The sequence below is a fragment of the Drosophila willistoni genome (genome assembly GCF_018902025.1).
Source record: "Drosophila willistoni isolate 14030-0811.24 chromosome XL unlocalized genomic scaffold, UCI_dwil_1.1 Seg141, whole genome shotgun sequence".
In the NCBI taxonomy this organism is placed as follows: domain Eukaryota; kingdom Metazoa; phylum Arthropoda; class Insecta; order Diptera; family Drosophilidae; genus Drosophila; species Drosophila willistoni.
In genome coordinates, this window is record NW_025814052.1 from 14,859,020 (window position 1) to 14,883,249 (window position 24,230).

A 24,230-nucleotide genomic window follows, 5' to 3' on the forward strand; every position below is an offset into this window, starting at 1 on the left:
TGTGTGTATGTGTGCGCACCTTTGGCGATGCCTGGGCACCTCGTATTAGGGCCTGCAAGTGTGCCGCTCCGGGTACATCACGAGCCAAGGCTCCCACATTGTAACGCGTCCGCTCTTTGCATTCCAAACAATTGCGCACAGCACAGGTGCAGACCAGACGCAGGCACTGACGTAATATGCCGCCGCTTGACATATTTTTTTCGGCCTCTAGTTCACCGAAATTCAACGAGGTGGCAAAGATCAAAACATCAGCCATATTAACGAGACGCTGCAGAAAGGATACGGCCACTTCCAAAGGCATACCCTGCGTTGGTTCTAAAACGTCCAATTCGGACTGAACACAAACAAATAAATGATTGAATGGGCATTGAGTTAGTCAGCCAGTAAATTTCAATAATCCCAGCGTATTGCTTATAACATTTATTACCCCCACAAATGTAAGTGAGAGATACGAGTAAAAACTTACATTTGGCGATGTGGCGCTAGCCAGCAAAGGCAATAAGCCGCCACAGGCAATGATAAGATTATCGGCCAGTTGTGATATCAAATGCACTGTATTCACCACAAAAATGGCATTCTCACTAGAGTTGACAAAGTCAAGGACACTTTTTGTCGAGTGGCTGCGCCAGACTTGTATATCCGTTTCCAGCGAGAAGAGCACATCGCTTAGCAGACGCTGATGTATGTAGGACCATTTGAATTCCGGTATACGGAAAGGCGGGCGTGTTGGTCCAGGACTGAACATGGGTCGCGTTGATCCTGATTTAGTACGTTGCTGCTGTTGTTGTTGCTGCGGCTGCTGCTGCTGCTGGTGCTGTTGCTTTGAATTGGCACTAATTTCAATGCTGTTTTGTGCATTACTGCCAGCTAATACAATTAGTAGTAGATAAAAATACACGCGTTCAATTTGAATATATATAAAAAAAAAAGCAATGTTTCATAACATACCATAGTGATTGGCCTTAAGCTGGGCTGAGACTTCTGTTGATTGCTGCTGTTCGATAGAGTCTACCAATTGGGCATCTGTCTCTTGTCCCGTTATCTCCATAATCTGTTGACCTGCCTCATTCTTCGGTGTTGTTTGAGTGGTAGAATCAACTTCTTGAGGTTTTACTCTAACTGCAGCAGATGGCGCTGCTGTTGTTGCTGCTGGTTTCGGAGGTGGCGTCTGCGGCGGTGTCTCTGGTGTCTCAATTTCTGGTTTATCTAAAGGCTCGGGAGATGTCTGTGTGGTTTGCTCGGCGGCCACTGTTTTGACAGTTTCTTCCACCAGATTGTCCAGGACTTTGCTCACAATCTCGGTTACATGCTCCTGTTCACTCGTCTCTGTCACGACTTCGTTATCGGCCGCTGTCTCATTGTGACTTTCTTCGACCAAGTCGAGAGCTGCTTCAACCACTTCTTGCACAATTTCTTGGGCAGCCGCCGCTGATACACTCTCTGGTAGTTCCGTACTCTCTGGTACTTCTTTAACAACAGCGGTGGGCACCTCATTGTTATTCGTTTCCGTTTCTGTTTCCTGTTCGTTTTCTGTTTGCGTGGCATCGATAACTTTTTCAATTAATTGTTCAACAATGTCGCGAACTGCACTGGCCACAACATCATCCGTCTGTTCTCCTTCCGAGTCAGTCAAATGCAATAGATTCTCCTCCCTTACTGGCTCAGGCTGGTCATCTGATTTTGCGGATTGCGAATCTATTGGGGCTGGTATCGATTCTGGAAGCTTTGCTGGCTCACTTGCCGTCTCTGTTGGTGGTGGACTCAAGGGATGCTCCTCACTGGTCGTTTCCTTGATTTCGCTTTCCAATTTATCATTATTGTTTAGCTTATTAGCTGTTGAATCTTCAGTCTTTTGATTACTGGTCTCTGTTTTCTCCCTTTCGGGCTTTGTTTCCGTTTCCTTTTTCGCTTCCAACGTTATTTCTTCTTCATTAGTCTTGGCCTGACCCTGACTGATCTCATTGGCATTCACCTCAATTTCCTCTGCCTGTGTTTGCGTCTTTGTCTCCGTCTTCGTCTCCAATTTTGAATCAAGGATCTGCTCTTCATTATTGTTATTAAGCAAATTCTTGCTATTGAGCCGGGACACATCGTCATCTTGACCTTCCTCACCGTCTTTGGCATCTTTAGTCTCCTGCGTTGCTTGAGCTGGCGTCTTTTTACTTTCGCTGTTAAGAACTCCCTGGACCACCTCGTTGACAGCCAATTCGATCTCTTCATCTTTGAGCACTGAAGATGCTTCCTGTAAAACATCATCCACTGCCAACTTGCATTCATCTAATGCGGCTTCCGATAATTTTAGCACCTGGGCCACATGCTCATTCGCATCCAGCGAATCCTTAGCCGTAGCCAACTCCAGTTCCTCGACATCCATTGTGTCGCTAAGTTGCAGTGTCTCCTTCAAAGCCGCTTGGCCACCATGCGTGGGTGATTCTGGTTTAAGTTCATTGCTCGTTTCCGTGGTTTCGTCATGGCTACCATTGCAAGTCCGTGTGGGTGGTGCGATTGTTGCCTGAAGGGCTTCGTCTGTTTTGATTTGCTCATTGTATACATCGGAAATGTTAGCTATAACGGATTTATTTGACACAACCTCCGTCTCCGGCTGGTCAATACAGGCACATGCCTCCGTTTCTGGCTCAGGCTCTACATCTATTTCGGTAGCATCATTCTCATTCTCGTTGTCAGCTTCAGCGTCAGGATCTGCTTCTACTTCAGCCTCCACACTGAGACTTTCCATCTCTTCAACTTCTTCTTCCACAGCAGGAGCATCCTCTAATGAGGCCATGGATATTGCTGGCTGTTGTTGCGAATTCGAATTGGGATTCGGTATGGGACTGGCAGCACCATTTTGCTGTTGTTGCAACTCCTCACGTTCCCACCCACTGATCGTGCTAATTGGTCTCGCCTGCCTTAAGGCCGGATCCGTGATATTATCCGTCCGCTGTCGCTCATAATGCTCATACATTTGGGCGAACTGCAATTTAAACTCCTCATATGACACTTTCGAGTGGACAATGGCTAACGTGTCTACCCATACGCGCCAACCGCCATATTCATGCTTGATGGCATGATGAAGCAGCATTCGAAATAGTGAATAAACCATATCACTAATCTTTTGCTCTTCCGAGTTCTTTGGATGAATATATGCCATGGCAATAAGCCATTCTTGCCATACAGACATTTGAAGAACAGTACGGCGATTTTCACGATTGCTATTACACAGCAGTGTCATATCCTGCAGAAACAGTTTCTTCACATCGATCAGCGACTCGGTTTGCTTCGATTGCCGAATGAGGGTTGCAACGACTTTAAGGATCACTGGGAGGACGCAAAGGGGTGACAAAAGATATAACCTAACTACAAGGACAAAAGGAAAACAACTCTCTACTTACTTGGATTCTCCAGGCGATAATGACTCTCTGGCTCTGGATGGCGTGTGTACAGGATTTGCTGTGATATATGCTCGGTCATGATCTCATAGAGCACATTATATGTGGGCAGGGATAGTGACTCCTCGTACAGGAGCAGACGTTCAGCCAGCAAAGTGTACAAATTATGTGGTGACATCACATCATATTTACGTCTGCAGGATTTACAAAACGAGAGAGAAAGAGAAAAGAGAGAGAGAGAGAGTGAAAGTGCAAGTATTTCAATGAGTAATCGGTCGTAGCTTCTGTATCGGTTAACAGGAATTTACTTACTTGTGTGTGCTTCTTGAGAGGAAGAAGCCCAATAGCTTTAGGGCCTGTAGGCGTATCAATTGACTTTCGGCTGCCAGCAATTTAAATATGCTGCGCACACCGTGCTTCACATCGAAGGCAGGTACCATAGAGCTTGGATGCTCGGACATCAATGAGATGAGCATTTGCAAAACATCATGCAAGTTCTCGTCCTATAAAATGGAATGTTGTAGAAATGACCCAAAAATCAAATGTTACTTCTTTTATCTAGAGCCCACTACTTACCTCATGCATGGTCGTCAAATAGTTGAGTATGCTTTGCAGTTCATCCTCCTTGACGCCATTACCGATCATAATCAGCTGCTTTAGAAATAGTAGAATGTAAGCGCGAATGGCTAGTATATCCTTTTGCGCTGGTCGCGGTCCATCTGTAAAATTAGCCATGAATTTCCTCATTTTCGCCCACTGCGGTAGCACGCAGACTCACCTAAGCCCTTTGGTATGATGCCGCTCTTGGCACGTGGATTGACCACCCAATAGTAGTATTTGAGAGTGTGCACTGTTTGCAGTACAGTGCTCACTCGACGAACATTACTGTAGATTTGGGTGTCGCTCAAGAATTCAGTGGCCAGATATGAGTACAGACGTGCCTGTACATTGGCTGGCGTATAGATCCACAAAGCTGGATTGAAAAGAACATGATCGAGCAGCTGCCACGTGAGAAACGAGAAACAGAACAACTGCAAGAAATTAGTCAAGTAACAAATGCTGTCCTCGGGCAAAAGAGACTCGTTGGTTGGTTGGGTGGTTATGAAGATGGTGGTGATGGTGTGTCAGTGATTTGTATTTGATCGATGTATGTATATACAAGTAAGAGTATTGTGTGTATGAGTTCAAGAAGATGGAGAGGTGTTATAGAAAAAGTGAGAAGTAATATAGATAGATAGATAAGTTTATAGGAATGTAGCAGCGAGTAGTAAGTAAGGAGTACAATTTAACGAGTAAAAATGTTTTTTTTTTGGTTTGTATACATACGGTTATATATGAGTTTCATATGTTGATTGTTGTTGGGATATTTTTTATTTTGGTCGTTGGATTTATATATTTTTGGGTTTTGTTGGGGGATTTATATTTGGTTTGTTTGATGGGTAGTAGTAGTAGTAGTAGTAGTAGAGTAGTAGTAGGATTCGGTTGTACATATTTTGGATAAACGATGGATAACACATGCAGCAAAACAGCAATCAATCAATGCGATCGAAACGAAATTCCACAAAGTAAACGAATATAAAACAAAAAAGAAACAGAGAAATCAACGTTTAATGTTATTATCAAACAATCAATGAAGATGGATCTAATAAGGCATTCCAACTAGAAACAAGTAACAAGTAACAAGTAGCAAGTAACGAGTAACGCGAAACGGGAAGACTTGTCGTTTTGTCAATTTCTTTAACAAAGTAATTCGTAAGTAGTATACGTTAAGCTATATTAAGCTAAGATTATGATTATAATAATATAAGTACATATTTATATCAGTTTCAACTAGTTAGGAAGTTACAAAAAATATATATAAAATATGATATGAGCTATATATCGCCTATATCTATAATTTAAATGTAATCCCTTAATGCCTAACCATACACGCACATGTACAAGTTGGGTACATATTCATTATTCATATATTCATTGTTTAATATGATGATGTATGTACGCCTCCTGAATTTCGATATTTTCCTACAATAGCAACTGCAAACAAAAAAGAAAAAGAACAAAGTTGCAACACCTCTCAGAATGGAGAACACAAGTTTTCCCAATTAAAAACTGTGCACGATATGCGAAAAACATACGAGTTTATGTGTGTGAAAGAGTGTTTGTACCATAAAAAAAGGTGGCAAATTTAAAAATTGTTTTTCAACAGAAAACAGAAATAAAATTTTACAAAAAGTTTTCCATGCATAGGTGTGTGTATTGTTTTTTTTCTTTTTCTTTCTTTTTTGTTCATTTAAAGCGAACATGAGTATGAGTCTGAGTGAAATAAAGGGTGAGACGATGGGCTAGATGGATAGATGGGTGGATGGATGGGATGATAAGAGAGAAGCAGCAGTAGAGATTGTCTGCAATTGTTTTATATAGCAATTAAGGCGAGACAGGCAAACGATTTCTTTCAATTATCCAAATGACACATCGAATAAATTGACGTAGCGTCGAACCGAACGACGAAATATGGAATGGCATGAGTTGATATATGTACATATGTATGTCTGTGTATGTTCACTTTATATTTAGGAGAGAGGATAAGTAAGACGGAGGGATGAGGTTGAGGCATTTGTGGCTTATGTGGCAAATGCGAAACTTTAAAAGATTATGTGGTTGATGTGGTTTCATGATTGAAATGAGAGCGCAGGTATTTAACAAAACGTAGATATGTCGGTAAATATACAACTTTAAGACCCATTGCAGAGCTTCCTCTGGTGGTCGTCTCTACATACATATATACATACAATATATGTGGCATAATAATATACAATAACAAAATAAAAAAAAAAAACTTTTACAAATTTTATAAGATTTACATTTTACATTCAATATTTTCTCATAATACAAGAGAGAAAGACAGAGAGAGAGATAGAGAGCGATAATACACATAAAACGTATTTAAGTATTTGTATGTATGTAACTCAAAAAAAAAACGACACAAACGGAACGGAATGTAACGGAACGGAAATGGAACAAAACTTTATATTTGTAGGTTATGTAGAGTATAAATCGCAGAATTGAGCTTCACCTGGTAGAACTGTTGTTGTTATTGTTGTTGTTCGATCGATTATTGTGTTGTGATGACAGAAGTTATCGATAAATTAAGAAGATTTTACGTATGTATTTGTGTATCATATGAAGCGTGGGTGAGTGTACGTGTGTATATGCGTGTGGATATAATGATGAAAGATTCATGAAACATGAGAATAAATGGTACGTGTAATAAAGTTTGAGATCGAGGGAGAGCGAGAGCGACAGAGACAGCGGGGGGAGAGAGAGAGAGAGAGAGATAAAGAAAGACATAGTGAGAGTGAGAGCGAGAGAGCAGACAAAGGAGAAGAAGAACAGTTAAGTTGTAATTAATTTGCACGTTCTCTTTTTTCATATTTCTTGTTTATTTATTTATGACTAAAAATAAATTGAAAATTTGTATTCTCATTAATTTTGATCGCTTTTAAAGTAAAGTAAAGCAAAGCTTATTAATAAAGCGTATATAAAAGAAAATTGTGCGCGCAACAGAAGACAAATTTCTTGAAAATAAAAGAGCTAAATTAAGCCAATTATTTCGATTATTATTCGTTGAATGTAGCCAGAAAAGCTTATTAAAAGCAGTAGCCAAAACACATGCAAATATCATTGAGTGCCGGAATTAAAGAAACATGCCGTGTGTTACCAAGTACATACATTTGAATCGAATTATTCCGATTGCAAATATGTATGTACATAGATATGATAGGTGTATACATATATCCGCTACGCAGTGTATATAAAAAGAACAAAAAACTTCTGGAATTCTTTCCTTTTTAAATTTAAGTACCCAATATAACAAAAACCTCTTAATTTTTACTGGTCAAGATTATGCCATGAATAAATCGGATTGAGTATTGAAATATATGTATATATATATATTTAGTTTTTAAAACATTTCCTGATAAATATGTGTCCATTTTTAATTTCTGAGTAGCGGATAGAAAATTAAAATATGAAAAATAAATAATACATATTAGCAATTCCAATCTGATCTCCCCACAGTATGCAATCAATTTTTATAACGAAAACCATTGTTTCGGAAATAGAGTTGAAACTACAATGGATCAATTATTGTCAATTTGAAAATATGAGAAGACAGTCTGAAAAATATATATCTACGATCCATATTTATAGGGAGAAACAGAGGAAGAGAGATTGGTTGATATAAGCAAGAACAAATTGACTGTTTAATCAGAATTGACAATCACGAAAGATCAATATTATTGTGTCTTTTAGTCAAATTGTTTTATTAGATTAGACAAGTCAGAAAATATTTAGACACAAATGTCTAACTATGTTTAAATATCAACAATCCTTACGAAAATGCTAATATGGTTCTCATTTTATTTGAGGGGTAAATAAGACAGGAACCATTGAGTGGGAAAAAAAGTAAATGGATGTCCCAAGTGTTAAATGTTTGGTTAAAAGAATAGCAAGTGTAGTTACTAAATATAAGTGTTTTTTGAACATATATATTGTGTGTAGCATAAATAAAAAAGTATGTGTCGATATACATATACGTATGTGCATATACATTTCGGTTTTATTTTGGTGTTTACTTTTTTGAAGGGATTACGAAGGCCCGTGTTCAACTGTAAGCCATCACATCATCACAAGGCAAACACAGACACAAAAAGGGGCGTGGAGTGAGTGATACAAAAAGAATGTTCGATAGATAGAGCATATCATTTTGAATTTGTTTGCAGAGGTATTATCATGCCGCAAAGGGAAACAAGAAAAAATAGAAACAAAATATAGTAAAAACACCCAGAGGTGTAGAAAGACAGATAAAGAGAGAGAGAGAGAGAACAACAACAAGGAAGAGAGTGAGAGAGAAAGAGAGAGAGAGATATGTATATAGGTTTTTGTAAAGATACACATGTTTTTTCTCATAAAAAAAGGGTAGGAAAAACAGAAAGTTTTAAAATAATATGTTCCCATGAAATGCTCACAAAACGAAACAAAACAAAAGAGTTAAAACGAATTTACATGCCTGACTTTGATTTCATATTCACTTAAACTCAAACTTAATTACATACAAAGTTAATAATACTAATAATAATAATTATAATAATAATAATAATTATCATAATTGATATCAATACATAACATAGAGACATAAGATATTAATATTTGTTTAATTTAGTTAGTTTAGTTTTAACATTCAATTCAATTTAAATTCAAACAAACGAGGATAACATGCTTGGCAGACATTGCGCATACGCAGCGTGATCCCATATATTATACATCTTTATATTTATGGACTCAGTTTTTGATTGAGATGTAAGCAAATTTTTGTATTTCATTGATAAAAAGAGCCCCATACCATCAACTAGCCGAGACTTACCTGCTTAAGCAGCAGATCACTGTTGGCCGATAGGCAGGTAACCAAATATTTGGTCAAGTTGAGAAATGAGCCCAAAACTTCGAGCGTCAAATGTTCCCGCGAGGAACGTTGCAGCATAAATGATATGACCAAAAATCCACGATTCTGGATCATATGCTGCTGCACTGTCTGTGATGTTTCCACTAGCTCACAGATGAAGCCCAACAATTTGGAGCTGTAAACGACGATGATGTCGATGAGTCGATAAGCAATCGACCACCGTAAAAATACTTACCACAATGTTGGATCTCTTTTGATATCGCCAATACCATCGTGAGCCATATCTAGTTGGGAGAAAAGTGGAAAGAGCACTTGGATGCCACCAATGGAATTGAGGGTACAGTGTATTGAGTGAGTGACCACAGCCTTGACATCCTGTAACATTAACATTATGCATTTTGAATTAGTTAAAATTGGGTAAACAAAAGATTATAATCAGTTTGGGTTTGCATGGATCTAGTTTCAGCATTTCAGAATTTTAATATCACTGTGTGGATCTAAATTGCATTCCAAATTATGTTTAGTGAATCAAATTGAAAATGCCCTTAGCCACAGATGGAATCAGTTATTTCCCATTATTAGGCATAGTTATTTTTTGCGGGTACAATTGGAATTTGCTTTTCTGGCTTATACTCAACCCACTGTGCCGTTTTAATTCATTGTTATTGTTATTTTAGATGATTTGTGTTGTTTGTATAAGAAATTACTACAAAATTTATTGAATAATTTTGTTTGGAGCCTACAAGGCTCAACACTGCGCATTAAGGAAGGAAGAGGACCATGGCCATCGTGACTGAAGGTCCTGTGAGACAGGACCCAGTAATAGAAAGTGGGTGGTGGATGGTGTGAGGTGACGAGCTAATAAGAAATGCCAAAACATGCGCTCGTGTCGTAAAATCCGGCAAGGAAGTTATGTTTGTGTGCGCTCAGTGGGTCTTGTCCTGGGTAGGAGCTTCTCAATAGATGTTTACTTACCTGCAGCATCAGCGCATGCGGCGTGTGTACAAAATATGAAACATTTCCTTTGGGGGATGACTGCAAACAGAGTTGACCATCGGTTGCCACCGGATTGTACATGAAGACAATGGCATTCGATAGTTTACCATCGTACAAGACCTAAATGAATATCGAGAGGCAGATAGAAAGACAGAGAGAGTGAGAAAGCTGAAGATTAGGTTGGGCTTTGGCTCTAGTCATCATTATCATCATCAATATAATCATTATAAATATTATCCTTATCATCATTGTTATCCTCATCACTGTGAATATTGAGTTTAAGTTTGAGGGCAACGTGAGAAACAAAAACGTAGACCAGTTTTGCAATTGGCATTTGTCTTTAAGCTGGCGGCACACACAAACACACACACACAAACAACAACAGATATATAAGTACATATATATCTACATATGTATATAAATAAATTTATATATATATATATAGAAGCACATAGAACAAAGATGAAGACGCAATTTTGTGTTAGCCTCAACTTTTGGCTCGTTGGCTGGCAGCTTCATTTCTTTTATGGAGTTTGGTGCATTAGGCGTATGCGCAATATTCTCTCTAGCTGCAGCTGCTGTGCGGATGTGAATGCGAATGTGTATGTGTGTAGGTGTATATATATATGTATATATATATATATATATATATGCAAGCTGTGCTTATTGTTCTTGCTGTTGTTGTACACACTGCTGTTCGCTGCATAATTTGCTGCTAAAAATACTTCTTTTCTTTTTTTTTTTTGGTAAGAAAATAAAAAGCAACGTAAGAAAACAACAACAACAAACAAAATGGTAAAAAAAAGCAAAGAAAAAGAGAAAACTGAGACGAAGGTAACAAAAAAAAAAACAAATATAGGTACGTATAAAATACACAGTATACATAATACTTGGCAAGTATGCAAGTACGTACAATGGGTATGTATATAGCTATTCCATTATTACTTAGTGTAAGCATGGAAAATTTACTCTATCCCACCACCTTACGCCAACATATTTATGCGTTGAGGCAAAAGAGCAGCTTACATATCGCACATACATTATACATAGTATACAACTTAGGCAAACATAATGGCCTCGCACTGTGTCAAGCATTTACCTCTACGTAAATGTATCTACTACACAAACACATAGTACACTTTGAAAATATGAGAACTAAAAGAACTAGGAAACTGTTTTAGTTTGTGAGAAGTGATACCTATTTTCATATCATTTGAGCATGGCATTGCAACCATTTAAAAGTCAGTATGAGAGTAGCGATATTATCCCATAAATTTGAGTTCTTAAACATTCTCAGTTTAAGTTTAGGAAATGAAATACAATAAAACTGGCTCGTACAAGTATGCAATAGTGAAAAGTAATATAATTCTCAACCTGTTATGGTTCGCCATTTCTGAGGTTTATCTTTTGGGGGTATTTATTTTATTTTTCTGAGTGCATACACAGGTTTCTTTCGGCAACGAGTAAATGGAAGGCGCAGGGAAAGAATTTTTTCAAAAATCCCCTTTATAGGTTAGAGTACAACGAGCTTGGCTAAAGCGTAATGGAGGAGGCATGGGCATGGACATAAGCCTGAGCATGGTATAGAGCAGCTAGATGTATGTAGACTTCTACATTTAGACTTCCTCTTGTTGTTTCGTTTGTTGTTTGTTTTTTTGTGTTGTTTCCTTTTTTTTGTGTGGCTACATTTTCGCTACCTGTTTTTTTTTTTTCGTGAACCAAGCATCTTACAGTGAAAAAGTGAAATGAATTTTTCACAGTTTTCCCCCTGTGCGAGATAGGACTTAAGAATAAATTGCTTACAGCTTTTAGCTGGTTGATTTCCTCTGTGTCGGCTCCAATAGCGGCAGCGACCATGGAATTAAGACTGGTCAGGCTGGACATACGACGCAGTTGATCTGCGGCACGTTAAATCAAATGACCAATCGTCACAATAATAACAAAAATAAACCGAAAAAAAAGAAAAACATAAATGGGAGAAATCAAAAATTGTAAAGCGAAACAAAAAATTAAATTAAATGATAAATACCAAAAGAAGCATTTCCAGTTGGCAAATGAGCAAGTGGATCATCCGACTGTTGCACTGAATCCGAATTATTATTGCTGCTGTTGCCTGAAGGAGTTGCTGGTGCGTTTGCTTCCACTGCTGTACCACCACCTCCACTCCCTCCTGCGGTTGCCGTTGCTCCCGCTGCACCTGTAGCTGGTGATGTTGATGTTGCAGCACTCGGTGTTGCTCCCGCCGTTCCCTGAACGGCTGCCAAAGCAACCGCATTGCGGGCAGTTAGAACTGCACGAATTTTAACAAAAGCCGCACTCAAATCTAAACGCTCATCAGACCAATCAATGGCGCGTGCCTCCTGCTCGGCGGCCAATGTTTGGAACTGCAATTGCAATTGCTGTTGCCCGCTGGCGGCAGCGGCAGATGTCGCCGCATCCGAGGCGGATGACGACGAGCCGCCACCACCGCCTCCTGTTGTGGCTGGTAGAAGTTGAAAGTGACTCACCCGTTTGTGATTATCCGGCAGATTCAGATAGCATTCGTTATCGAAACGAAATTGCGACTGTTCAGTGTGGTTGGTTTTTTTTTTTTTGTTTTGGTTTAGCATGTGCATTAAGTTTAGATTTGCATTTTGATTTGATTTTGTTGCAGGTGCAAATTGAAGTACACAAGACGCAGCGAAACACACAGGATAATAGAGCGAGAGCGAGAGAGAGAGAGAAGAGACAAAGAGAGTGTGAAAAAGACGAAAAAGAAAGTAGAAGATAAAACAAACATTACATTAATTTTCTTTTTTTTTCTTATTCTTTGTACAAAGACAATTGGACACAATATACCAGTATACACGGTATATCGTTTAGTGATTCGGCTTCGGCGGCTGGTGCAAGGTGAGAGCAAGTGCAGAGCTCTTTGTAGTAGATTTTTGTTTTTTGCTTTTTCTTTTATTGGACAAAAGCTTATCTGATATGAACGAATATATGTATGTATGTTCTTACCTTATAGCCGGGCCCCAGACGATGCATGGCACAGATTTGTTGAGTGGTCAATGCCTCACTGAACAAATATATTGCCGACATTTGGCCACAGAAAACACGTTCCTCATCCAACTCGGGCGTGGCTCCTATGTAGCACTTGTCAAAGGGCTGTAAATAATTGACAATATTAAGTTTAATAGCATTAAATAAGGCTATAAAATAATAACAAAACTAACGTTTAGCCCACTTATACGTGTGTTAATGATTACCGATCTAACTAACTAAACTACTTACAATTAGAGAAATGATTAGGATCAAGCTACTTACATCGTTTGTGGAGACAAACCAAGCCATTTCAGTTGACGAGGCTAATTGTCCATTTACTAGGCACTTGATTTCGCTTTTCGTCCAACGATTGTATATATACACTATGGCAATCATGTACCACTGAAAACGTTAAAAGAATAAATAAAGAAGAAAATATAAATGTAAAGAATATAAAATATAGGTACCTATTTATACACAGAGATTGGTACTCACCTTTCGTGGCTGAAATTCATATTTGACACAATGCTGAAAACCTTTGCCTTTCACCTTCATTGAGGTTAGGACAAGGCAATTGCCCACGAAATGCGCTGTATAGCCCACACCTTTTGATGTCTTGAAGCTGCAAAACGGAAACAAATGAGAGCATTTGTAAGAAGAGGTCAAGGAGTGGGTAATGGCAAAAGTACTCACCAATAGAGGTATGGCTTCTCTCGCTCAATGTTCACCGAGTTAATTGGATCCAATCGAAACCATGTGGTAAAGGTAAATCCATTCTCATAAGGCCATTTTGCCAACGGTGGCAGGACCATGGCCTAGAAAAAAAAACAATAGAGCAAAAGCCAAAGCAATTATACACAAATAATGGTTAGTGCAAAGCTTTCACTCATTTAAATCTCTCAATTATGTGTTTGATTGTTTGTCAATTGGCTAAAAACTCGTTAATAATTGTCAAAACAAAGAACTTAACCGAACCGAAGCTATGATGACAAAAGTCAAAAACCAAATACCTAAAACCACACCTTAATGGTTTTGAAGGGGTGTTTTGAGGTGCGGGGTAGGGACCAACTAACCAACTAACAACCGGAAAACGGTAACCAAATGCATCGACTAACCCATATCACACACACACACTCACAGACAGACAAACATACACACCAACAAAGAGACATAAATCAAAGTCTGCAAAACATTTCGAAATATTTTTCAACGGACTTTGACTTTGGCTACTTGTGGCATTTCTCTACTTCTACTACAAACACAGCCACCCACACATACACACAACCTCAAAGCCATTTTAAATGGTCATGACCACGCCACAGGTCTGACTGAGTGCAAAGCAAGCAAAAGTTGTTCAAGCCGCAACAGAAATGAACTGAAAATTAAAAGGAAATGAGTACATTTCATTTATCATGAATTTTGTGGCCTAACCAATACTCACAACCATTCACCCATCTACCCGGATGTTAGTATGTTGCTGAGTAGAGAGTAGAGAGAGAGAGAGAGAGACAGAGAGGATATGGCATAAGTAGGATATTCGAGTCTATAAATATATTTCCTTGAACCACATTTAAATAGTTGAAGCCCACAATATAAATTCGAAGCATTAATGCCATAAAAGTGAGCAATTTTTGTTTCTATAAAACTACCAACTGACTGAATTTTATATTTATGTAAGAAATCACCAAGTAAGAAACTTCTCCAATTGATATTTGCTTTATTCGAATTAGTATATAAATACGTATGTATGTCTGTACCAACTAAAATGATTTTCATTTCGTTACTTCATTTCCTATTTTAGTTTAATCCGTTTTGTGCCTAGTTTTATTGATTCCCATTCCATTCAATGACACTAAATTCATTCACTTGATGTTCATTTTGTGGCCCTAAATCAATAATGGGCTAGCGCATCTTGGCAATGGGTCAGACAGAAAAGACGTGACAACGGTTTCTAGTGCCCAAAAAAAAGTAAAACGACGAAAACAAAATCTGTCTGTTGCAGATTGCATTCTCTATTTTTTCTACTTTTTTATATCTTTCTATGTAAGTTGTGCCTCATCAGGCAGGCATCTTGCAATCAGGCAACATCATCAATGTCATTAGTCGCAGATGCAGACACAGAGGTAGATACACATGCATTCCGAGCTGAAAATGAACAATTTTAGCATTTTTCCGGCTCGTGCTGGAATGGCTGAAGAGAAAAGTCTGTTTATTGAACATTTTGCGACAATTGTGAGTTTTCTCACACACAGACAGTTCGCATTTGACTTCCAATTCACTTTATAGCATTTTTTTTATGTATTTATGGGCAGATGGAGACATCTCGATAAAAGAGGCGGGGAGAAGACACATACACATACAGATATTAACTGTCAGATGGACAGGACATGAAACGACAAATGGACATACACACACATACACATTTCGAATTCGATTTAAGTGCGACGCAATAAAATAAAAGCCTCCCTCACACGGAAATATCCAAAAAGATGGGTAAAATTGGACGACATCTATACACATACATATCGATATATACATAAAAATGTATGTATGTACATATGTATGTATGTTCATGTTTTTTTTCCCCCTCTAGCAACATCATCATATCAATGAATATTTCTGCGTATGGGTAGTCACAACTACCGCGGGGCGTGGTTGTCCATTCAACGAAAGAACTGCATACGCCTGAAACCGAATATCAGAAAAAATAACAACGGATTTCGCTTTCAAATCGAGGGAAACACACAAAAAGAGTGAGCGATTCAAAGTTTGAGTACATTTAATGTTAAACGTAAAAAATTGAATTACTTACCGAACCCTTACGACCTGGAAAACTAAAGAACACATCGGGTCCATTGCGATGTGGCATTTGTCGTAGGACATTCAATAATTTTGCCGAATGTCGCGGCCATTTGGCATTATTGGCCTTCATGGTGCCAAAAAGCAATTTTAACTCTTTAACCGTTATGCTATAGCTGGCCAATACGCCCAACATTTCGATAAGCAAATCTGTAAATAGAGGAAAAGAAGAAAGAATCATGGTAGTAAGTCATTAATTCTCAGGCTGCCACTAATGGTGATATCTTACAAATATCGATTGGCAACTTGTCAACTTCTTATGATTCTACAATAACTTTAATATTAATCTTAAATTGAATTAAAATAAAAGCATCATTTAATAGCTATCATTCGCGAAATAAATGATTGAAGTCAAAATGAAGAGAAAGGATTGTTAATATATTATATTGTTTTTTTTTGCTTGACTAGCAACATCCTTATTCATCTTGGCGACCCATAATCGCTGGCAGTTTCAATCATTTCAAAAAGCTTGACCAAATAGTTATTAATGCCAAAGTTCAAACTGATTGCCACTGCCCCTGAGAGAGCCAGTAAGCGAGAGAGACGAAGACTGGCTGCCCTCTGGGCCCTGTTGCTAGGGTTCTTGCGTTTTGGTTACTGCGCTATTCCCAAACTTAATTTGTAATGCACACTAATTGAAATGGGACGCAGGGGCCGTTTTAATGCTTGGCCGGTGGCCCCCAAGGAGAAGGAGAAGAAGCGTAAGGAGTAGTCACACAAGACCAAGCCGAAAGCTAAAACTTTCCAATGCCCACACACACATAACCATGGACACACTCCAACACACACCCACACACACCATCAACACGTTTCGGGTTGCGTAAATTAGGAAATTGAGTAACAAGAAACGACCAATAAAGTAAAAACAACAAATGTCCAAAGAGCCATGTCAATCCCAAGATACTCTCTTTCCTACATTTTCCTCGATTCCACAGAATCTCTCGATTAGCATTTAACAACTGAAAGTTTTTACAGCGCAATGTTTCAGCATAGCTTTAGATTTGTTGATAAACAAAATCATCTCAGCCAGCAGAAGATGAGAAATTATAGTAAATTTTGTTCTTGTATTTTTTCTTTTTAGGTTTTTTTTTTGTAATGTTATAATATGGCTAAAAACAATTTTCACTTCGATATCTGTCAGACACACATGCGTTCGGGCGTCTACATGTAAGTATATAAGTGTGTGTGTGTTTTTGGAGAACTTTTCTTCTTACTTCTTCAACGAACTTTTAACTTATCTAATTTCTTGGCAAGTGTCACGTTTCGGCATTTGTCAGGTGACACACGCATACACACAGAGATGGAGAGCGAGAGAGAAAGAGAGAAATTATGTCTTTGTTTGTAACTGAAGGGAATCCCCTTTTTCCATTGCCTTTCTCTCGTCCTTTCACGTCTTACCAGAAAGCTCAAAAGTCAGCGACTGCAAATTGACAGCAGTTACAGTTCGTTAAATGCGAAATGAAGAAGGAGAAATACAAGATGATGGTGGGGAATGATTAAGAAACGAATGGAGAAACACAGACAGAGAGTGATAGCGGGAGGGGGTAGTGAGTAAGTGGGTAGAGGACTGAAAAGGTTGTGCCACAGATGTGTCATTGACTTAATAAAATCAAAATCAAAGCCAAAGGCATGCACATGCCTAAGGCAATGACAACGAAGGGTGCCGGGTCGGATAGATGGTTGCCCCGCTAATGAAGAGCAAATTTGCTGCTTCTCGCATGCCTTCCACCCACCACACCAGACTTTATGTATGCGTGTGTGATTGTGTGTGTGTGTGTGTGCGCATGAATGGTTGTGTGGTTGCGATGTCAGAGTTGTAGCCAGTAGAATTCTGCGGCAGTTGTTCCTTAGGTCGACTGGGCGTGTCAGCGCTGCTGACAGGCGTGAAATTAATCGAAAAACAATTCGGACTGGGAGCCCAGTCGATGAATACGAAGCCCTCTTCAATGAAGGGACTGTATTCTCGTACTTGAGGAACCAAAACTATGCTTCAAATTATTCCCTAGAGCGATTAGCCAGTTTATGTAACTCCAAGTTTAGTAGTTTTGTGAATCTAAACAAGATTTAAGCAGTATTGCTAAGTTAATAAAGCTGACTTTACTTTAACGTAAAGTTTAGGTTATTTAAAAAATAATATGGACATAAGCTAAAATTATATTAAGTCATATTGATAATGCAACTTTGAAATACAATGCATTTATCTAGAATTAACTAAACTAGAAGCCTTAAATAGATTGCTCTTATTGATTAGTCTCGCTTACCTGCCACAACCGTTTCGGAGCGCTGCAAACGAACCAGAACATGCTCAATGAGTCCCACATCTGTGCAGGCTTGCAGATTGCGAACACTTTTACGTAGAATCGCAATAAAGACGCTCCAGATTTCAGCCTGAAATGATAAGACGAAACGGAACCAGGATTGAGTATATGTAAATTTATTTTTTACTGAGTATATTCGAATGCATGTTTGTATGAGTAGGTATGTAACAAAAAAAGAAAAGAAAGAAAAACAGTTGTCTTATCGTATACGAATTCCCCAGCGTCTGTGCGTCTGTGTGGGCGCTAAGGAGGCTGAAGGGGGTGGGTAGATTGGTGCACAAAGGGAGTCCAGGCAAATGTATTGCGAAATCAAAGAATTCAGACTGCTGGTCTGGCTGCTGCTGCTGTTTCTGCTGGTGTGTGGCAGACACACACATACAATTTCTCCCTTTGCCCAGTTGAACAAACAAGAGAAACCAAAAAGAGCTCAAGCACTTGGCAAGTGTGTGAGTGAGTGTGTGTGTTTGTGTATGTGCCTAATGTAAACAGTCATTGAAATAAAGTAAAATAATGGAAAATAATGGCAAAATAATCGCAAACTCAAGCCAAGGCAAAAGTTTGGCCCTCTCAGCATTATTGCCTCAATTTCATTCCACTTTGCTTTGCTTTTTTTTTTTGGCAAAACAAAAGCAAGAGCAGCGCTTGGCGGTTTTTATGATTATTGCCTTGGCAATACATACACACAGACAGGGACGCTCACACACACACGCACACACACATATATATATATCCATGACAATTGCACATTGATTGGCCATTGCATAAAAGTGAGGGAGATGGCAAAAGAACGAAATGAATATGATTTCCGTTTCTGTTTAGACTGCCAGGATTTGCAAGCTAATGAGATGAGATTCACCGAGAGCGAACAAAAAAGACAAGGCCAATGTAAGGGCGAAAAGCACAATGAAAGTGCAAGCGTTTTCATATTTATAATATGTACATTCACATAAAGAGAGTGAGAGGGACAAATAACTTTAAATATTTTTAACACACTCGAAAGCTACCTCACGGACTTTCCTTATTAGAAGTTCAGCAATATTTTATTGCATACTTATTAGTTGAAATAGAAAATAAGTTAACTTTAGTTGCAGTCGTGGATATACATATATTAACTATTGATTTGTTGTATATTTGCTTAATTCTCACAAGTTGCGTACAATATCTCAAATATTCTACGGGGTAGGTGGGAACAAGTCTTTAAATTCCCATTTCACATTCTACTTTATCTGTTGCTTAGCTCGTTTTACGCTTCATTTTCTTTCTTTTTATTTTTATTTATTTTTTTATTTCCTGTTTTTTACAAAAGCCCAACCAACGGCTCAGGTCGTCGCCGCCTGTTCTTATCTTCCTGCTTGTTTTCATCTATAACTTTGTGTCTTGTTTTTTTCATTCTCGTTTTCTTGCTGTTATTTTTAATGTACTGCACGCATAATTTAATTCGTCGATTCATAAATTGCCAACAAAAATTCACTCATCCAATGCCTCTAGGTAGGTAAGTAGGTTGTTGGGTCCTAAGGTCGGTTGTTTGGTTGGTTGGTGGGTTGGTGGGTCGTAAGGTAAGGTACTTGTGAATGGATACACGGAGCTTCTCTCGATTTTGTGTTCATACGACGGTGGTTTTGCGGATGATGGTGGGCAAATTCTCCTCTGCCAAAGAAAGCAACTTTTTGAATATACAAACATTCTTAAATAATATATAGTCATGATTTTTTATATGTATAAGTATGTCGTGTGTATGTGTTTGTGTTTGTGTTTGTGTTTGTGTGTGGGTTGTATGCTGTGTTTATGTAATTTTATCAGCAGGCTGGATTTTTTATGTTATTTGCTTCAGAATTTTGTTCTGCTGGTCTCTGCTTAAGCTGCACCACAGGGCACTTATTACGCTCGACATAATGCCCATGGCCTTTTTGTTGTTCTTCTTTCTCTTTCTCTTGGTCTTCTTTATCTTCTTCTCCTTGTTTTTTTTTTGTTTTTGTAAGCATTTGTTTTGCCTTAGCTTTGCTGAACTAGTTCTTTTGTTTTTCATAAATTGTATACAATTTCTGAGTCACTTCAATGCATTATAAGCTAATATTCTGAACTGGTTTTCGAAATATTTTCAAATTTAGCGTTTTTATAGAGTATCTCTAAAGTATTTATTTATTTATGTTCATTAAATATCGCTAAATAAATCGAATTGAATAGAAAATATGAATACAATTAATTTCATAAAAACTTGCTTGAATTTCTACTTAGAAAATCATATTTAAAAAAGGACATTTAAAACTAAACGAGCTAAACTAGTGCCTGCATTGGTACCCTTTTTGAAATTTGGCCAGAAATGAGCAACTTGACGAGCAAATCTTGTAAGTTAATAGATAAGGTATATCCAGCAAGCAAACAGCCTCCTCCCCTTTTTACGTATTTTTCTACAGTCTGTTGGATATCCTAATGTTGCCTTTGGGGCCTCCCTCCATCACCCCGCACTCCTCATCAAAAAAGTAAAGAAAATATAAAGTTGATTTGACGCCGCTGCGATTTGTTTTTACAGCGTTTTGTTTTCCCTGTTGCTGTTGTTGTTGGTGGTGGTGTTATTATTATATTCTTTCATTTCTTTTTTTTTTTTTGTGTTAATAAGCGCCAAGCGGCACCCATCATGTTTTAAATCTCCTCCCAATTTGTGCCCCAATGGGGGCCCATCTCTCAGACAGACCTTAAAGAAAGTTACCAAGTGGAAGATGATGGAAAGAAAACAAGAAAGACGAGACCAAAAAGAAAAAAATAAGAAAAGAACAAAAAATTAAATAATAAGAGAAGCAACTTCAGTAAGATGTTATTACGTAATTGGGTAGCAATTTCTGCATGGCAGCAACAGCAACAACAACAATAACAGGACGCCACAGCCACTGAGCACAAATTAAATTTGGTCTTTTCCCCCCTCTTTCCGTAGTCTTTCTCTACGGTTGTAATTTTTGCTTTTGCTCTTCATTTCTTTCGTATATTTTACTCTGCTCTGCGCAGCCCTCTTAAGTATACTATAGAAATGAAACTTGCTTTTTGGCGGCCTCGTTGCAAGGTAGAAGATGAGTGAATGGGGGGAACGAGAAGAGAGAAAGAGCTCAGTCAAGCATGGATTGGATTGGTCTAAGGTTAAATTGAGCATCGTTGTCCAAACAAAAAAAAAATCAAGAAGCAAAAAAAAAAACGGAAAAGTCAAAAAAGAAATTAAAAATTAAGTGCAAAGTTTGTTAAGATTATTTTATTTATTGTTTTTTGTTTTTTTGCTGTTTTTGTTTTGCCGTTTCTCCTGTATGCAAAGTTGAAATTGAATGCCGAGCGCGAGATGGCAATTTATTTGCAATTTACGACAATTTTTATTTTTGTCTTGTTTTTGCACTCATTTTCCACTTTATCAGCGATTTGTGTATATGTGTGTGAGCTCCTTTTTTCATGCTCCATCTTCTTTTTCTTCTTCATCACTACTTGCAGTCAAATCGTTTCGTTTCAATAGAATTTCAATAAATTTCTTAACGTGTCGTTCCGCTTGCTGAGTGTCTTTGTGTCTTGGCAAAACGCGCAATCGGTCGTATACTTTATCTAGGCGACAGACAGTAGGCGGCAGAAGTGGGGGAAGGATGGATGAACGGTTGTCTGGTTTGCATGCTAGCGCATCGTCCTGCACCATCACCACCATCCCCGATTCAATTTCAACACCCGCTTGGGTCTATCTTTATGTCATCTTTTTAGTGCCCAAGCAAGAGAGAAGCGAGCTGCAATCTTCTTCCGTTTCCTCTTGCTCATGCTCATCGTCTTGCAATGCGCTTATGTGTTTCCTTCCTTATCACTCCATTCATTCTGTCTATCCTGCCTGCTTGCTTGCCTTGATGTTTGCCTGCCTGCTTGATTCTCTATCTCGCTCTTGGCTTGTTCTCCCTGGGTACGTGCCGTCAGGCCAGCCAACTGGTTTTCTCTTGCAAATCTGCTGCGGCTCTAACGGAAATTTATTATTGACAGCAGCTGCCGCTGCAATGCAAACAACTGGCAAGGAGTTTGCCAACCCAAAAGGAGCTCCTCAGCTCCACGCACATGGAAAAGTGGCAGTGGCAGTGGCAGTGGCAGCGTCAGCAGTTTGCGGGTTAAGTAGCATGACCTCACTCTTTTCTTCTGATCCTTTCCACCCATTCCCTGAGTGTCTGCTGATGTGCATAACATTGACACAAAGTGCAGGCATTGACTTAGTTTGTGCTTCATCTAAGCAAAAGCACAAAAATGAGACTGACTGATCCAGGCGACGAATTTGTCGTTTAATAACCAAAACGTGCTCCACTAAATGCTTCAATAACATCAAACACTACATTTCAATTAGTCATCGATTAACAGAACAACTGTTTTCGTTATTGTTTTTTTAAGGTAATTGGTTGAAGAGTAGATGTGCTAATCTTGTCTAAGCAAAAAATGGACAAATGCATGTATCAGCAATCGGCTCAAGTTGGGCTCTACTTAGTAGCAAATATGTATATTGCTTCTGACCAATTTGTCGCCTGCTCCACATAGATAGATTACCTCTACCGTTGGTCTTTCCAGTGCTTTTGTCATTGCCAATGCCTTTTAATGGGCCATCGTTCGTTCTCTGTTCTATCCTTGGTCCGTGTAGTCGAGTCGTTCGTCGTTGTCATTGCTTCTTTCGTTTTTGGTTAATATTGTTTATGCAATGGCAGCTGTTTGTGCTGGTTGTGCTCTCCATTGCAATGGCTCAGAGTGGACTCAAGTGGCAAGTGATAAAGGGCAATCACTTGTGACCGACCCCTAACCTTATCCTTAACCCTCAACTCAAATTGCTCGCATTTTTCTTTTAGCTCTGGCATCAAGTTAATAACATCTGCACTGTCCAAGTGTTTTATTTCAATTTGATATTTGGCCAAATTCTAATTTATTTAATTAATTTAAGGTCCACAAAGGGTGGAAAAGCAAAAATAAACAGTGACGGACCATTTTCTATTTTTCTCACAAAAAAAACAAAAAAAAACAAACAAATGAAAAAGTTCAAGAGTTTAATTATTTGTTTTCGACTTCCTCCTATTCCTCTTCCGTTCTGTAAAATGGGGTGCAACACTTTTTTTTTCTTTTTGGGTGCTTTGTTTTTTGTTATTGTTGCCTATGTGGCAAGCTTTTAACGCGTTTTTTCTGTAAGTATGTATGGGTGAAGACATACCCTGTAATCATCAATACTAGTACGGCCGGAAATATGTATATTCTGTCACTTGATCTTGAAATAACTTTCTTAATCATGACCTTATTTCGAACAAGAGAGAAATGGGAATCCAGTCTTTTGGCAGAGCATTATGAAGTCGTTGCTACCCACGATCCAATATGTAATTGTAAGCTTCTTCTTTTTATTTTTATTTTTTTTTTGTTCTCTTGGTAAATTTCACAAATTAAAAGTTTTGCCGCATGACAGTTTTGTTTGACCAAAAAACAAAAAAATAAGGGAAACATAGGGAGGGGCATAAAGAATTCAATCCATTTTCCCTTTCTAGCATTTTTCGGTGTCAATTTTTTGTTTGCTTTGTTTTTGTTTTTGGTGTGGAAAAACCCACCAACAAGTTAATTGAGAGCAATTTTCAGTTTGAATTTGATTTTGTGATCCTTTCGAGGGATGCTTGCCTGGGTGTTGCGTTGGGTCACCTAAGCGGCTGACTTGTAATTAAGTAGAAGAAGTGTTATATACCACATCACCCCTGCTTCGCGGACGCCCCATCCACTTGGTACGCTCGTTCACTCAACCGTATTAAGGTGTGAGAAATTGCGAATGGAAGCTGTGTAAAAAGAAGAAGGAGCACAAAATAAAAAAGGAGCCCAGCTAACAACAACCCTTCAAAAATGGTTGACAAAAACCTTTGATGCCGGCATTTTACTTGGCGCAAAGTGCTTTTAAATTGAATTATATATAACCCAAGAGAGCGAAAACGAGAGCGGGACCGGCTGTGAGGCAAGCTAATTTTATCTTAACCCTTTTATATTCCCCACCCATATACGTAAATACAGACATATACTAGCTAGTAATCTAAACTTGATCACTTTTCGATTTGCGTAAACAGGAGGTTGAGTGAAATGACAATTCAACTAACAAAAAAAGTGCAAAACCTTTGAGAAATCTTTGTATTACTCTCTTTGGTATGGAATTGATAGAATATCAATATTTTTTTA

The 24,230-nt window shown here is 38.4% G+C and overlaps 1 protein-coding gene across 5 annotated transcripts in view; it reads right to left on the reverse strand.

The window, feature by feature from the left end:
* LOC6638028 (neurobeachin) overlaps positions 1 to 24,230 on the reverse strand; it is a 160,205-nt gene that overhangs the window by 14,763 nt on the left and 121,212 nt on the right. For 2 of the 5 annotated variants that reach the window (XM_047011175.1, XM_047011173.1), the window contains exons 3-19: positions 17,988 to 18,114; positions 15,680 to 15,876; positions 13,561 to 13,682; positions 13,363 to 13,489; positions 13,150 to 13,269; positions 12,844 to 12,990; positions 12,354 to 12,410; positions 9,826 to 9,966; positions 9,086 to 9,225; positions 8,812 to 9,025; positions 4,168 to 4,390; positions 3,966 to 4,108; positions 3,702 to 3,892; positions 3,393 to 3,583; positions 949 to 3,318; positions 467 to 867; positions 20 to 334 (exon numbers count right to left, since the gene is read on the reverse strand). In XM_047011175.1, coding sequence (XP_046867131.1) covers positions 20 to 334; positions 467 to 867; positions 949 to 3,318; positions 3,393 to 3,583; positions 3,702 to 3,892; positions 3,966 to 4,108; positions 4,168 to 4,390; positions 8,812 to 9,025; positions 9,086 to 9,225; positions 9,826 to 9,966; positions 12,354 to 12,410; positions 12,844 to 12,990; positions 13,150 to 13,269; positions 13,363 to 13,489; positions 13,561 to 13,682; positions 15,680 to 15,876; positions 17,988 to 18,114 — 5,226 coding nt within the window. Of the gene's footprint in view, positions 1 to 19; positions 335 to 466; positions 868 to 948; positions 3,319 to 3,392; positions 3,584 to 3,701; positions 3,893 to 3,965; positions 4,109 to 4,167; positions 4,421 to 8,811; positions 9,026 to 9,085; positions 9,226 to 9,825; positions 9,967 to 11,649; positions 11,745 to 11,875; positions 12,411 to 12,843; positions 12,991 to 13,149; positions 13,270 to 13,362; positions 13,490 to 13,560; positions 13,683 to 15,679; positions 15,877 to 17,987; positions 18,115 to 24,230 lie in introns of all 5 variants that reach the window. The other 3 variants (XM_047011176.1, XM_047011172.1, XM_047011171.1) reach the window with 2 other exon arrangements.